The sequence below is a fragment of the Esox lucius genome, chromosome 12 (genome assembly GCF_011004845.1).
Source record: "Esox lucius isolate fEsoLuc1 chromosome 12, fEsoLuc1.pri, whole genome shotgun sequence".
NCBI lineage: Eukaryota > Metazoa > Chordata > Actinopteri > Esociformes > Esocidae > Esox > Esox lucius.
The window spans coordinates 30,195,731-30,211,991 of NC_047580.1; the positions used below are offsets into that span (position 1 = coordinate 30,195,731).

A 16,261-nucleotide genomic window follows, 5' to 3' on the forward strand; every position below is an offset into this window, starting at 1 on the left:
TGAACATAGCCTGCATGGAAGGGTATGCTAGTTGATTGGTACGGTAGGCATCTGCTAACTCTGGGTAAATTGGATTTCAATAGTGCAGCTTGCAACGCTCTGTACTTTGCAGGCCAACAAAGGTCAGTTATAGGCTGTCCTAATTTTCACGCGGTTGGCTGATGCGCTGTTTTTGTGGACAGAAGCATGACCGCTTAAATGTTCATGCTTTGACTTTAGAAAAAAGTATTTGTAGCTGCAATAAATCTGACGGTTTTAAGCGGCCAGAAGTTGTGCATACCAATAATTCCAGACACGTTATATTGTTTTTACGCACGATGATCAAAAAAATATAGGCTCCAAAATAATTTTACACCAGCCGAGAACCTTACTAACGCGCCAAAATAACAAAATGAGCGCATTTAAAAGTGCCTTTTAAATCATTTTACCATAACGTAGGCCAACGCAGGTCAGCGACCAATATGTAGAAACGTATTGTGAACATGAACGTCCAATTATTACCTTGTCTATGTAGTTGTTGGAGACATAGACAAAACAACCAAGCCACACCAAATCAATTAGTTAGCCTATTTAAAAGCCTATGATCATTGATCGTCATTGATCTATTGGCCATATTTTTAAAAACGTGTATATTTAAAAAACAAGAAAATGTAAATAAAGCCATTTACCCAAACATTTTAATTTCAAACATTTTTGAAACATCGGTTCACACAGTATTGAGGTGTTAGTTTTTCCCCATGAAGACTGTACAGCAGTTTAATATTCGAGGACACAGTAGGCACTCAAATACCGCATCTACGCTGAGTCAGTGCTGCCATCTAGTGGCCAGATGTTTAGCTTATGTCCAGGAACTTGATAAATCACAGATCTACAGGGGAATTTTTTTTAGCAAATTCAAAATTAGCATTTATTAAAACAATGAGATCTAGCAAACCATGTATATATATATATATTTTTAAAAGATAGTAACAAAAGCTAGAGGTTATCTCTGAGAGAATTAAACTCATCAGAAATTGGATTCACAGTTGATTGCCATGTTTCTTGATCACCCACCAGACAAAATCTCAGCGGCACAGGTTAAAATAGATATTTTTCTATGAAGGCGAATGCGACCTCTGGTGAACTGACTGAATCAAATGGTGAGCATGCCTAGGCGTTTCCCCACACGGGCCTTGAAGGCCGACGTCGGCCCACAGAGACAACAGCATAGAATCTGTACCTTCTCTAAACATTACACTCAATTAATTTCCAGCAGTGTACATTCAAGTCATTATGAGCTAAATAAGTTATGATGAATCCACTCCAAGCACTGACACTGTGTATCGTTGGCATACAGTAAAGAAAAAAAATTAAGTAGAAAAATCCCTTGAGTCACTGGAGCGTGGATCAGTCAAGTGCTAAGTTGAAAGGGGGGGGGGGGGGGGGGGGGGGGGGGGGGGGGGGGGGGGGGGGGTTCATGGGAACACGTCACTCACTGGAATTATTTATTGGTCCCTCATTAGTTTACTCTTATTTCCAATTTATGGAAAGAGCTTTGGGATGTTATAAACTGGGAATTTTGGGTCATGGATGCGGAATGGCTGAAAGCTGTGGTGAAATGAAGACACAAGTGGGTGCAGTATATAGCCAAGGACTTAAAACACTCGTGCTTGAGGACAATATACCATTAACCCCGGGGATGCCTTATTGCTCTTCTAAAGTGGTCAGCAGTGCGTTTATAACAGTTGAACATTGTGATGTCCTACACCATCTCGTTTAACACAGCGTTCAACCAATCCCTCACACAAGGCTTCACAGTACCAGCAAAGGTCGGCGTCTGACTGTCTTGATCTGTCCGTCCATGATTCTTGATCTGCCTGTTCGTCTGCCTGTCTGTCAATCCGTCTCTGTCAGTCTGTCCTCCCTCCGTATGTCTGGCAGTCTCGCCCTCCCCGTCTCAGTCAGTCTCCCTGCCTCCATTTGTCAGTCCGTCCAACCAATCCGTGTCAGCCTGTCTCAGCAGTTCAGTGAACGGACTGTGGTTCATTTAACCCAGCCGTATGTAATCATGGTCACCACTAGTCATCACACATTTGTATCTAAAACCAGCCCCCTCTGGGGGTCCTCAGGATCGCTGTCTTTTGCCCCTCCTGCCGCGTCACCCAACTCCCTATTCTACCTTCTTCCTTTCATTTCCACATCCATGTACAAATCCATCCATTCAGACTTTCCTGATCCAAACAGGCCTTTACTTCTTGCTCCCGACACCTCCTTTCTTGTGCTGGGCGGGAGGCTGGGAGAGGTGGAATGAGGCGCCCGAAGAGGAGGGGGGGAGTGACTGTCGAGTGAGAAGCTCCTTGAAGACTATGTTCATATTGCGGCAGACCTCCTGTGAGAAATGAAGAGGGGAACGAGGGATTAGAGGATGGGGACAATGATAATGGGAAAAGAAAAGAGGACAGAGCTGTTTTCCATCAGTGGACCCCCTCCACTCTGGTATGGGGTCTCATTATACACGCCTGGTGAGTTCTTTAATGAGAACTCTGGTCCACAGCTGCGCCCTGTAATTAGAGACAAATACTTTGAGCGAGACTGAATGAAAAAAAACACATCAGACCTTGTCAACCTGAACTGGCACATCTTCACTTGATGGCAGGTCCTTGGCTCTGGGGAAAGAAAGAAAAAGGACAGAGACATTTCGGGTTAACCACGTCAAATTATTTAGGTCACGACGACTTATACGGTGCGTTGGATCTGGCGGACGCCATCCAGCAGGCATTTCAGGCAGCGGGATTGAGTAGAATCTCCCAGGATTCAAACTCACGGAGGATGGCGATTGGTAACTCTACTGCCATAGCAAGTCAATACACCCCTGCAAATGGTAGATAGTCTAGTACGTAATACCACCAATGTTACGTGTGCAGCCCCAGCTGGGTTTAAAGGTGTGGTGGTGGTGCCACGTACTCTTTCCGTAAGTATCCTGGCGAGAGGGGCCTGTCCAACGGGGACATGGGGATGTTTAATGTGAACTTCCCTGCCAGGTTCACACCGCCCCCTGCTGGGAACTGCCTGGAACTGCTGCTGCTGTTGGCACGAGATCGCTCCCCCTTCAGCTCCGTCTCTGTAGCATAAAGAGGTGAGAGGCGACATTTGGTCTACACAGTGTGCCTTTCTGCTGATCTTCCAGCCAGAATCGCTGGATAGGCCGAAACGAGAACCGCTGCTTCTTCGCCAGTGTCCCGGTGATGGATGACTGATGCCAATAGGGAAGTGGAGAAATAACTAGTCTCTATCTTACCGTCTTTAAATGGCTGCTCCAAGTCAACTTCTCCCTCGTCGCTGCAAAACAAAAACAAAAGCATCACCTGGGTGTGTGCGTGCCTGTGTCCAGGCAGCTGTCGCCTCCATACACCCACATCCAGTCTTACCAGTCGTCAAGCTTCAGCGTCATGCATTTCTCATACGCCGGTCCCGGTAGCTCGGTTGCGCTGGGAAATATGCTCTCGTGCTGCACAATGATGCTGTTCACCAGGTTGTTGATCTGAGGCTGGAGGGTGACCACGTCTTCGTCCGATGACCCCCGCACCAGGCTGGGGCCGAAGCACACCGCCAGATTATAGGGCTGCATCATGTTCTCGTCGCTGTACTGAGAAACACTGGGGGGGGGGGCAAAAATAATAAACAATGAAAGAATAAGAGCTAAAATGTCACAGCTGCGGTCCTTTTAATACAGCCTCGTCAGTAGAAATGCACCAGGTCGCCTGACATGACCGATCGGTGTAAAAAAAAGAAAAGAAGAAGCTTTCTCATCAAATGTCTGGTTTAATGGGGTTCCTTCCTCTTCCTTTCGGTCTTTGTATGGCCGGCGTTTGTAAGTGCTGGTTTGGATAAGGCTGGTAAGTTCAGTTCCCCTTGAAATTGACACAATATTGTACACTGTTTGTGGCTAAGATAAAGTGTCGTTGGGGGGGAACAACGTTTTGGAAATAAAACTGAAGTACTTACTGATGGAGGAACGCAAAGAGGTATCTCATGACGACGATAACAGGTGAAGGATATGAGGAGACGACTGATTTTAATTTGGCTGCTCGCTCTGTCTCGTTGTCAATCTCTGGGTACAACAAGGAGAAAGACTGAAAAGGAAACTAACACCTCCATACAGTTACACTCCCATCACACCCCCCAATCCAACACACACCCCTCCCCCCCAAACTACCACACATGCTGACACACGCACACAGACAGACACACACTCACCGAGACAGACAGACAGACAGACACACACTCACCGAGACAGACAGACAGACAGACAGACAGACACACCGAGACAGACAGACACACACTCACCGAGACAGACAGACAGACAGACAGACAGACAGACACACCGAGACAGACAGACAGACAGACACACCGACAGACAGACACACCGAGACAGACAGACAGACAGACAGACAGACAGACAGACAGACCGAGACAGACAGACAGACAGACACACCGAGACAGACAGACAGACAGACAGACACACCGAGACAGACAGACAGACAGACACACCGAGACAGACAGACAGACAGACAGACACACCGAGACAGACAGACAGACAGACAGACACACCGAGACAGACAGACTTACGGGCACACTCCAGGAGCTGGGCAGTGGTGCTCTGAGGAAACAGAGGATTCTCCAGCTTCCTGAAGTAGAGCTTCAGTACCCCGGCCACAGTGTCCATGTCCCAGTCGCTGTCCGCCAGGGGATCCTCTCCTGCAGGCAAATCCCAGGGCACACTGCCCATCATCATTAACAGGACCCTGGGCTCATTTGTTTCAGAGAAACCTATCCTGCTGACAGGGTTGCCAGATTTGATTAACGGTGGAGATGGCGTTATTTATTTTGGCCACGTCCCGACATGGACCCAGCTAACGGATAACGAAGTCTGAATTGCTTCTCGGGCGTCGGTCAGTTGTTGCAGCCCCTAGACAGTTTTTAAACTGTTCCGAGGGTTACATGATGCCAGGCAGGGTGGACAAAAGCGGCCTTTGAAAGAGAACGGAGACCAATAGAGCACCAATATATTAGACAGGCCTACCTCGCTCAAATGCATCCCTCAAACTGTTGATCTCGGCCTGGGCCCCTGGTACCCTGAAGATCCCCTCGTGGTGGAGACCTGAGATGAGACGGACAGGAAAACATTATTCTTCATTTAGAATTATTCCCTCTTAAGTTATGGCATTGTGTTTTCGCCGGACCACGTAAGCGGAGCTGGCTAAGTAGTGAGAGCAAGCGAGCGAGCGACTGATTGACTGTGTAGACGAAATCTTTGCAGGCTGAAACCGTTAGTATCTACATTGTAGTAAGCCTGAAATAAAACAGTTTACGGTTATATTACGACGGTTTCTGGTGGATTTTTGAAGTACGCATCCGTGTATGCGTTTCGGGTCAGGATAGACAAACATGTGCTGGTTTAACAACATAGTTAAGTAAGCTTTAACTGAAACTGTATACAGTTATATTGCGGCTGTTTCTGACATGGAAAAGTTCATCTTATCTTGCTAAACGCTTATGATTATTCCTATGAAGTTGGTAGATACTAGTAGGTCTATTACTGGCTAATAAGCTGTAAAAACAGCCAGTGGCAAAAGCAATACAGTTCATAGACGCCATTTGTGGTGGAGGTCAACTTAATAAGAAACGTTAGTCAGTTTAACACAATCCTCAAAGTCTAGCGACTGCTGAAACGTGTAATGCCGTGGCGTAGTGGTTAAAGACAGTGTCACTCATGAGGAAGACCTAAGTTAGAATCTATTGTGAACAACCACCTTTATTTATTTTATTTCCAAGATTCTCTCGTTGTTTCACTTGATGAAAAAAGTTAGTCATCGTCACCTTTCTTGATAGTTATTGTATCCATGTCAAGAAACAAGAAACCGGGCAAGCCTAGTTCAGCCGGCCAGCAATAGAAAGTGTTGCCATGTTGAGGTTCGAACCCGGGTCGCCCACGTGAAAGGCTGTGTTGTTAACCACTACACCATGGAGCAGCACATTATAACCCTCATCATTTTGATCACAACCATCATCATCATCATCACATTCTCTAACCACTACACTATTTAACAAGAGTCAGTCAGTCAGTCAGTAAGAGACCTTCGCTCTTCTTACCCAGCTCCGCTTACGCGGTCCAGCAAAAACATTAGGAGATTTTAACACTCTTAAAATTAGCAACTATCCAACATTAATCAGTTAACCCTCCCTTCAGACCAAAAAGCTATTTAGGGGTCCTTGTCCCAAAGGGGCAATTAAGTTTTTTGGCTGCATGCATATTCCCATGAGATGGTATCCCCATTTGGAATTTACGTGTTATCTTCAACTACAGCGCTGCACCGATCTTCACGCCACTCGGTATATAGCATTGTGTGATAACTATCTAAATATTCCGTATAAGAACTGTTCAAATGAACAGAGGTCAATGGGAAATGAACAGAGGTCAATGGGGAATGAACAAAAATGAATTAAGAACAAACAGGTGCCATGGTGGTCCTGGAAGCAAAGAACCCCGCCATATCCGCTTGCGGACATATTTTTGACTTTGTGTCTGTGTTATACTGTGGAAACCTATCTGCCAGGCTGTTTCGATAGCTCACCATTGAGGTTGATGAAGCGAATGCAACTCTCCACCACGACTGGAATCTCCTGTCCGGATGCCTGTATGAAGGACAGCATGTCTCCAGTGAATAGTTTGTGCGTAAACGTGACCCCCGGCTGACCCTTCCTCCTCACACGAACTGTCTTCTTGGCATTTTGTCTAGAGAGGGGAAGGAGACACTACATTGCAAAGGTCACTCTTATGATGCCGTTACGAAGGCTTTACAGGGGAATTTACTCCTACCTGGGTTGATTGCCATTGGTCACTTCAGCTAGGAAGGGAAGTAAAAGCAACAGTTAAAATATCTGTAAAAAGTATATTCTAGGAAATTAAAAGCCGATGACATTTGAGACGTTAGGGAGCAGCAATGAGGGAGTAGTCATTGGATCACACCCAGTGAGTTGAAACATTTGTGCAATGTTTGTTAGTGCTTTACCATTCCCTACAGCCACCTTGAGCAGGTCATGTTTTGCTTGTAGTTTGGATACCAAAGAGCTTTTACAAAGATAATCCTTCACTTTCTGAAAAAAAAGAAAAACATTTTTTTCCATTAATACTATCATCATCATCACAGTTTCCATATTTCTTACATTTATATAATTACCACCAACACAGTCACAACCACAACCGCCACCAACACAGTCACAACCACAACCGCCACCGGCACAGTCACAACCGGCACCGGCACAGTCACAACCGGCACCGGCACAGTCACAACCACAACCGCCACCGGCACAGTCACAACCACAACCGCCACCGGCACAGTCACAACCACAACCGGCACAGTCACAACCACAACCGCCACCAGCACAGTCACAACCGCCACCAGCACAGTCACAACCGCCACCAGCACAGTCACAACCGCCACCAGCACAGTCACAACCGCCACCAGCACAGTCACAATCATTATTGTTCTACTTTGGGGCTCTGGTCAAGGTCTAGTGACTTACTGTAATGACTTACAGTGCAATAAAAGAGCTCCGTGTCAAGCAGCGTGGCTCTTCGTTTGGCCAGACTGGGTCGGTTAGTGCTGCCGGACAGATTTTCACTGCTGCCCCCATGAACTTGGCTCTGAGATTGGGCCTGCAGATGGCCCTGGGAGCCTTGGCTCTGGTTGCTAGAGGGTGGGGGATCCAGGTCATCATCACTGATACTATCCAGCAGGGCAGAGCGGGCGGCCTGGAGCGTTTTACCGGCCTGGGAGTAAAAGAGGATGGCATGTCAACATGATGAGTCCAAATTGATCTGAGGGGAATGAGGACGTACCTCATCTGTAAAATGATTCAATTTGATTGACTGATGGATTAATTTGGCATGTACCTCATCTGTTTCCAAGATGAACCCCATGAGTTTTGACTGTAGCTGGTGGAACCTGGTCTCCATCTCACTCCTAATCTCTTGCTCAGCACTCACCTCACACACCTGAGAGAACGACAGGTCAAAGGTCAACAGAAATACAACGGTAGAAAAGACATTCATCACCCCTCGCGGGCAGTCACTGTCAACAAAAACTGAGTGGGCCAATGTAATATGTAAAAACGAAATGCAACCAACACCTGGTCTCCATCGTGGGGCTGGTACTGGAATTTAAGGGGCAGACAGAAGATATTGTTGTAAGTCTGTAGCATGTTGTCCCGGTCCTGACTCTGGTCCAGTCCGGACAAGGCCGTATGCAGCTGCTGCAGCCCCCCGGTCAGGTCCTGCTGCCACCGGGTCCGGCTGGACAGGTAGGAGCGCAGCACACGAGTCAGAGACTGGTGGTAGCCCACATCTGAGCACTGGGAGAGAGATGGACCTGATGTCAGACACCCGACTGCTAGGGGACCCCCCCCCCCCCAAGCACCAGGGGAGGGGGGCCCAAATCAAATGTTTCTAAGGGTCCCCCAAAATGCTAGAGGCGACCCTGGGTTGAAGGTTTTCCATGTATGTTTCTTTCTTTCTCAACCCGGCGGTTGAATGGCGGGCTCTTCGCTCCGGTCAAACACTACGCCGCACTCGTTGGCGTCCGTTTTTTTTCCTCCTAGCGGATGACTAGGCAGCGTTTGGTTTCGGTTTGCGTCACGGGGAAAGGTTGACCTTACAGTGGCAGGCGTAGCATCCTGCATAGTGTAATTTCCCCCCTGAGTACTCGTACATTTGTGTTAGGCTATAGGGGTCTTTCTATCTCCCAATGCTATGTGAGACACCGAGCAGCTTAAGAGAAATGACAGCCGCGTGCTACACACTGACACAGGCAGACAACTTCATGCACTACGTGAGGTTCCCAGGGTTACGTAATCATAGTGCATCATGGTTAGTTCAGTACGATCCAGTGTCAACCCTAGTGGCGACAGACCGTGACCGCGAAGGACCTCTTACATCCAGCAGTGAGGAGAGATCTTGGAGATAGTACTTGTTCATGGACGCGTTGGCAGCGGCCAGGTTGAGGAGGTAGTCATTACGAGCCTTGGTGCACTTCAGCTGGATCTCCTGAACTTTACCCTGTCTCTGTGGATGAAGACGAGGAGGATAAGAACAGACAGGCGCACGTGTCAAGGATATGGGTTGAAATCTCACAGGGAACTGGCATCTAAATGTGTGTGCTTATCACTGTCATTACTGTAAGAGATTGTGCAAATAAGAAAAAAGATATGCACAGACAAACCCCTAGATATCTGAACTAATTTAGATTTAGAAAAGGGATGCGAGTATAAACATTTCTACTTTCTCTATCTTTTTAGAGGCGCCTTGCTTCTGCTTCTCTGCTTCCTTCAGCTTTCCTTCCGCAGAAACATATTCAGTGTGGTACTGGTAGTAGGTTCTCCACGCCTGTGTACACACACACACACACACACACACGCGTACACACGCACACACAAAGATGATTATTTCACACACCACTGGATGACAATTTTGTATATGCCTTTTTTTTTTTTTTTTTAACACCAACAAGGCTGACATACTGTTTGCAGCTCTGTGGTGACCTTCAGGAGATCATCCTGTAACTGCAGGCAGATTTCTCTACTCTGAAAAAATTTAGTTATGAATAGATTAACCAATAACTTAGATTTAGAACAAATACATAAAAATACATGCATGGTTCTACATTAATTCAGAGATTTAAATGGAGAAAGAAAAAGGAAGGCATCCCCCCCAGAAAACAGAATTAGTGTTAATATACAGAAACTAAAGATGTATACAGGGTTTTTTGACCACTGTGGAGCCATAACAGGTCCCTGAAAATGGGGTACTATTTCATGTAGGTGCACTGTGTCAACTAAACCAATCACTTTCAACTTCGAGATTATGTACACATACAAACAACACTACACCAACAGCCCAGCGATGGCTGCCTAAAAGAAATGGCTTGTTATACGCCAAAGTCCCTGGATTGCATCTTAAAGAACGGCACAGCAGTGTACCTTCTTGGCCAGGCGCTGCGTGACCTCCAGGCAGTGTGTGAGGGGCTGGGTGAGGGAGGAGTTACAGAGGTCACTTAGGCCACTGTGGTCCCTACTCTCCTGCCTGGTATGGGCCAGTAGAACCTGCCAGCACTGGGCCACAGACTGGCCACCACATGGCTCCTTCCTGAAACACGAGAGGCACAAGGAAGTGCCACGTTTCAACCATGGAACATAGATGGTCACAAGAAATTGTATTCGGATGGAAAATGATCAAAACGCAAGAGTTGGTTTAATCAGTGTGTGTGAAACCAGCCATTCGCCTGAATGGCAGCATGGCGTGACAGTGGATTCAGAGGCACAACGATCTCGATGCTAGCCTGGTCCCAGATCCGCTCGTGCCGCCGCGCCAACACAAATGCTAACAAGACACGGCGCAAAACAAAGACCGGAGACATACTTTTTGGTTTTGGAGGTGAACCTCTCGGCCAGTTTGTCCAGCGAGCGGGCGTACTCCCCCTCTATCTCGCTGCGCCTACGCAGGTAGTCCGTAAGGTCCTGCAGCTGTTGTGTTTTCTGCTCCAACTGAAGATCCAACACCTTTAACTGGTCCAGCAACTGCGTGCGCACCTCTGGGTTGGCAGTAAAGCAAACGAGCGAGGGGGGAGATAGAGAAGAAGAAAAACAAAGAAAGATAGAGGGATGCATGCCTTTTTTTTTTTTTTTTGATGTCTTTCTGAATACAGAATGTGGTGTCCACTTCAACGTCCTGTACATTCAAGAGCTTGAGCCAAATGCTGTTAGACCACTGTCATTCTACCGTATGTCGTTCTGTTCTACCTTAACAGGCATTGGGTTTACGGGCTCAATCTACCGACCAATCATCTGCCGCAACACAATCTACCTACTTGCACACTCAAGAATCAATCGATAGGTTGCAACGTCGTTGACGGACAGCTGAGCTGTGTCATTACTGTAAAGTAGGAAGTTACTGCTTCTTTAAAACGTGTTAACCTTGATAGCTGGCTCCTGTAGTAACATTAGTCTATAATATTACAGGAGCACTGCATTTAGTTATGAAGGCTAATAGCTGGTTAGCTTCACTTTTGTAAAAGTTAAATTGGATTTAATAGTGTTTGTTTACTTTATCAAATGCCGTAAATACGGTTTCATTTTGAGGAAGGCCTCTCAGTACTTAGATTTGCCAAAATGCTTCAGTCATTCAGTAACCTCGATCGCGCTAACGCCAACATTGAATGCGCTGTGCAAAACAGCCTGGGGACAATGTAAAGTCAACCAGCGTTCAATTATGTGACTAATGAGCACTGAAATGGAAGTAGTTTGTAGGGACTAAAGGGCAGAGAGAAGGGGAACATGAAAGATGAAACCGCACCGTGACAATAGAGAGGCTAAATCAAGAACAACAAAGGTATCCCTTACCTTTGATTTGTGTGTCGTAGTCCACAACCCCTCTTTTCAGCTTGACATTCATCGACATTGTCGCTCCAACAGGGCGAAACTCTGTGGCAAAGTCAATAACTCCATAAGGCTTCCTAAAATAAATTGACCTGGTACTGTACATACAGTTGGGACACACTTACCCATTCACCCGACCCACTGAAGCCTAGACAAGGCTGCCTATTGGAAAGCGCCTCAGCGTGTGAAGCTAACGACCCAACATCCTGGACCTAAGTCCAAAGGATTTCCTCACTCTTGACCATTCAGGAACATGTGTGCTGTCCACACACTAGGTCTACAGCACATTGTGACTCCTCACCACTCCTGAAAATCCACTCTGTTGTATTCTAGTGTCTACATACTGTACCAGATACACTGAAAACAGAATTATCTAAGTGTTGTCTACACATTGTCCGAGTGGTGTCTGACATTGTCCGATATACACTGTCTGATATAATTCCCAACACTTTGTCAACAAAGCTTTCTCACTTCCCCTTGTAGCCAGTTGCCAAAACGGAAAACAACATACGCTTGCGTTGTTTGTATAGCTACCAACTTCACTACTGTGCCAAACACAACCCAGTCCATACACAATCAACCATAGTCTAGGCCTCTCATCACAACTAAACGCAATTCCTATCTATATTATCCACCGACAGACAGACCCACTGAGAGACGGCCAGGGACGGACTGATTGAAAACAGTAATGCCTTACTACAACACGTCCTAGTTCAAACCGGGCCTGGCTGTGTAGAAAGAGCCATTTCATGTTTAATTCACCAGTCATTTTGGCACCGCTGTACACCTTAAGCAGGTCGTGCCGAAATAGCAGCAGAAACATCTCAGCCATCCTATAAATAGCGGTGCTCCACCGTCGCGGCGGTGCACTGTCACGGCCGCAGAGGGGACGTTTGTGTCACGAAGCTGCAGGCGCTTTCTCTAATAGTGTTAGAGTGAGAACCGTACAGTACGTGCTGGAAGCAAAGGCAAACCAGACACGGGGACAGGACCAGACACAGGCCAGGATGACACACAATCCCCTCAATCCAGTTCATATGATTATAGGCTTATACCGAGTTGCAGTTGCCAGCCTACAGTTTAATAAGTCGTTTGTGAATACAAATTTCCGTGTCAGTCGGAGCCAGCCAATCGGTTGCATTTTAAGCTGGGGTTTCCAACCTCTGGGATGTGCCCACGACTTGGGGCACTAACTTTTCATGGGGTGGGGGGTGAAGGCGCAGGACTTCACATTTGGCTTCCTTCAGGTTGCATGCAGGACATAGAAACGGTGTGCACAATATCATCGGACTCTGGTGATGTAGATGAAGGGCCCGCAGCGCCAAAAACCTGAGCTATTGCTTAAAACTCCATGGCAAAAAAAATTGAGAGGGGAACTACATTAGTAGAGAAATCTGTACGTTTGTATGACATTAACTGCAAACTATTTCTTAGACAGGACAGGTCTGGTTTTGACAAACCGGGATAAATTCTTACTCACAGAGGTGTGACTTTACCCTCATTTAACATTTCCACACCATTTAGGGAGTCAAACATTTCAATGTAGTCAACTGGGTGGGAGTTCCAACGCCATTGGCCGATCCCTCCAGATGACCCTGTCAGAGTCTTGTTAACCTCTGTCCCATTTGCCTTCCTTCCTTCCTTTTTATGTAGAACTAAAGGGTTATTAACATGACATGTGAATGAAAAAAAAGAAGAAGTCCATGAATTTGCTGCATTGCTGTTCTCTATATGATCCTAGTGGAAGACACTAAACGGTCAGCAGTGGTTGACAACCCTGTGAGAAATCTAGCTGAAGTTGCTCTATCATTCATAGAGTAAGTATTGCTAGTCTCTATTATTGTTATTATTGGTTGGCATTTAACAATACAAAACTTGATTTAAGCCCTTAGGGTAGTTACTGTCTGGGAGCCTAACCAGTCGCTACTTGTTCAGCCCAGGAATTTGGTTATGAACTACATTTGAATTGCAGTTAGCAGTTGGTAAGAGTAGGGTTTTTCGTCCTCACTCTGCTTTCTATCACTTTCGCCTTCAACAGAGACCTTTGCTGATCCTAAGAATGAGGAAAATGGAATGATGTTTCGTGTCAAGGGAGGGCACAGGCCTGCACACACACAAGAGCAATGTAGACCTCCCTCAAGTGACTAACCATTAGTCACTTGACTGGATACATCTATCTCCCTGTTTCCATCGCACTATCACTCACTGCAACCAACTTCCTCTTATCAGAAATCGAGCTTTATTTTGAGAGTTTTTTACTCTTTGCAATTTCACTCCCTTTCATTTATTATAAAGAAAAGCTTACCACTGATTTTCCTCCAACAAATCTGAAAATATGCACCTGTAAATTAATCTACATAGCTACCAGCCAATCGCATTTCTCTCATGAAATTATAATTGTTATTTAACGCAGAAATGTGCATTGTTTTTACACGCTATGTCGCCATTTCCAACTCCCTCATTCCTTCACTATGTGATCATTATTGAATCACCCAATAGGAACTGAAGTTTATTGCCATCATCATAATCACCATACCCAGAAGGTAGTAAAAAAAGTTTTTTAACTAAGGCCCACGTTTCAAAAACGGGTATAGTTTCTGATGTTTCTTTGGTTACCTGCATTTGCTATGGAGTTGTGGTGTTTCACTGTTGTCGCTATTAACCCACACACAAAATGTCACCATGAGACACCTATGAAGCATACCAAGCTCAACATTGTCAATCAGCTGAGAAACCGCAATTAGCCTACAACTACAGAAAATCAAACCTATCTAATTTCATGACGGTAGCTATAGCCTATGGAACGTAGCTAAGCATAACACACGGCAGACACAAGACATGCCACATTGAATAATTATAATGCGATTCTAATGTCCTAACAGTTACGTCAATGAGATTTATACCTGGCTGAGATTGTTTATAATCCTGTTGTTTTCTACGCGGAATAACGTCTCCCAAAGAAAACTTCTCTCGTTGCTCCAGGACACTTTCAGACATCCAGTGTCAGCTTGTGCGTTGAGCAAGAGTCGTGGAGAGTGAAAGCTTAACATTTAAACCACACCTCCTCCTCTTCCTCCTCCTCCTCCTCCTCCTGCACAGTGCACATCTTAGACTTTTTCACTTGTGAATTCGGTTGTTGTTGTGAATCCGTCAAAATGCGTAACTCTGTAATAGTCAACTACACATTTTTAGTAGATAAACCAGTGCTGGATAATGTTGAAGTTGACATTGTGGCTCATGCGAATGGCATTTCTTGTTCAACGTCAGGGCCTGTTCCTTAAAAACGTTTTGTGTGCGACAACGCAGGCTTAGTCAGACGTTGCATGCTGGCTGTAATTACCACCCTGGTCTTTGCTAATAGATTTGATGAGAGCATTGTACTTGTGTAACATCCTAAAATGGTGCTACCAAATCTACACGCCCAGTCGGGAAAGACCATATTCTCTCACAGAACAAAATGAGCAAGTCTTCCCCATGAAAAGTCCTATAATCCTGTTATAATTTTTTATACTAAAGTGTGGTAGTTTGTGTGCTTGTTTGTGTGCTTGTTCTTATAGCTAATAGGCCTACTAACAGGAACCGTTAGTGAGAAAGCTGGGGGTGAAGTGACAGTGTTTTATCATGGCACTACAAGGTGTGAAGATGCTAGCAGAGGTGTGAAAACGTCGAAATCCTCTTCTATAAACTTTCGCTTCATAAAAAAAATACATTTTAGTTGGAATTACATTGAATGACAACATTTGTAATAGTATATTTTTTTGCAAACCCTTTGCAAAACCAGAGAACTGTGAAACACTACTCTCGCTTTTAACTTCCTCTGTATTTCCTTCCTCCATTCCAACCAAAGGACATTCAATAGCCGCCTGCTAATCTAACGTGTCTTCTAACAGATGTATATCATAGCAGACAGAGCAAGGGACCTCAACTGCGTTCCTTCGAGCTTTCATTTTAATCTTCTCAAAAGGACTTGAAAGACGCTTTCGCGCGTAAGCCCGGCGAATAAACGCAAATTGAAATGTCCAGAAAAGATCATGGTTCGAAACCCATGATCATGATTCCAAAGACGTAAGTCACTAGAACTAACACCAAATTGCAAATATCAGTCGTTTAAAAAAAAGAAAATGTGTATTGTCTTTACATTAAGTTTGCAGATGTATTTGTAATATATATACAGAATCTCACAAAAGTGAGTACACCCCTCACATTTTTGCAAATATTTGATTGTGACAACACTGAAGAAATGACACTTTGCTACAATGTACTGCTTGTATAACAGTGTAAATTTGCTGTCCCCTCAAAATAACTAAACACACAGCCATTAAACCGCTGTATGGTCTTGGCCACAATGCTGCAGCTCAGTTTCAGGGTCTTGGCAATCTCCTTATAGCCTAGGCCATCTTTATGTAGCGCAACAATTTTTTTATTTTTTTTACAGATCCTCAGATAGTTCTTTGCCATGAGGTGCCATGTTGACCAGTATGAGGGAGTGTGTGAGCAATAACACCAAATTTAACACACCTGCTTCCCATTCACACCTGGGACCTTGTAACACTAATGAGTCACATGACACCGGGGAGGGAAAATGGCTAATTGGGCCCAATTTGGACATTTTCACTTAGGGGTGTACTCACTGTTGTTGCCAGCGATTTAGACATTAACAGGACAGGTTCCACTCAGAACAGGTCTCGCCATGGTCGACCAAAGAAGTTGAGTACACATGTTCAGCGTCATATCCAGAGGTTGTCTTTGGGAAACAGACATATGAGTGCTGCCAGCATTGCTGCAGAGG

General features: G+C 45.4%; 1 protein-coding gene across 2 annotated transcripts; it reads right to left on the minus strand.

Moving 5' to 3' along the window:
* Positions 1–655: 655 nt before the first annotated feature.
* On the minus strand, positions 656–14,517 carry LOC105013521 (SLIT-ROBO Rho GTPase-activating protein 3). 2 transcript variants are annotated; one of them, XM_010875084.3, is made up of 21 exons: positions 14,376–14,517; positions 11,437–11,517; positions 10,457–10,628; positions 10,018–10,183; positions 9,559–9,621; positions 9,320–9,424; positions 8,975–9,103; positions 8,173–8,394; positions 7,937–8,038; positions 7,580–7,813; positions 7,053–7,137; positions 6,860–6,887; positions 6,615–6,775; positions 5,063–5,140; positions 4,609–4,737; positions 3,985–4,090; positions 3,408–3,635; positions 3,278–3,318; positions 2,944–3,100; positions 2,597–2,645; positions 656–2,368 (listed from the first exon to the last, which is right to left on the minus strand). In XM_010875084.3, exons 1-21 carry the CDS (start codon positions 14,467–14,469, stop codon positions 2,228–2,230), a joined length of 2,571 nt encoding a protein of 856 aa, XP_010873386.2. In that variant the 5' UTR covers positions 14,470–14,517; the 3' UTR covers positions 656–2,227. The 2 variants fall into 2 exon arrangements, with proteins under 2 accessions (XP_010873386.2, XP_034151890.1); XM_034295999.1 differs by lacking the exon at positions 14,376–14,517 and adding an exon at positions 11,598–14,336.
* Between the last annotated feature and the right edge of the window lie 1,744 nt (positions 14,518–16,261).

Coding starts and splice junctions, on each gene's coding strand:
- LOC105013521 (XM_010875084.3), bottom strand. CDS start 14,469: ATGTCTGAAAGTGTCCTGGAGCAACGAGAGAAGTTTTCTTTGGGAGAC. Junction 9,425..9,558: donor TCACCACAGAGCTGCAAACA/GTATGTCAGCCT, acceptor GTGTGTACACAG/GCGTGGAGAACCTACTACCA. Junction 9,104..9,319: donor CCTCTAAAAAGATAGAGAAA/GTAGAAATGTTT, acceptor CTTCATCCACAG/AGACAGGGTAAAGTTCAGGA.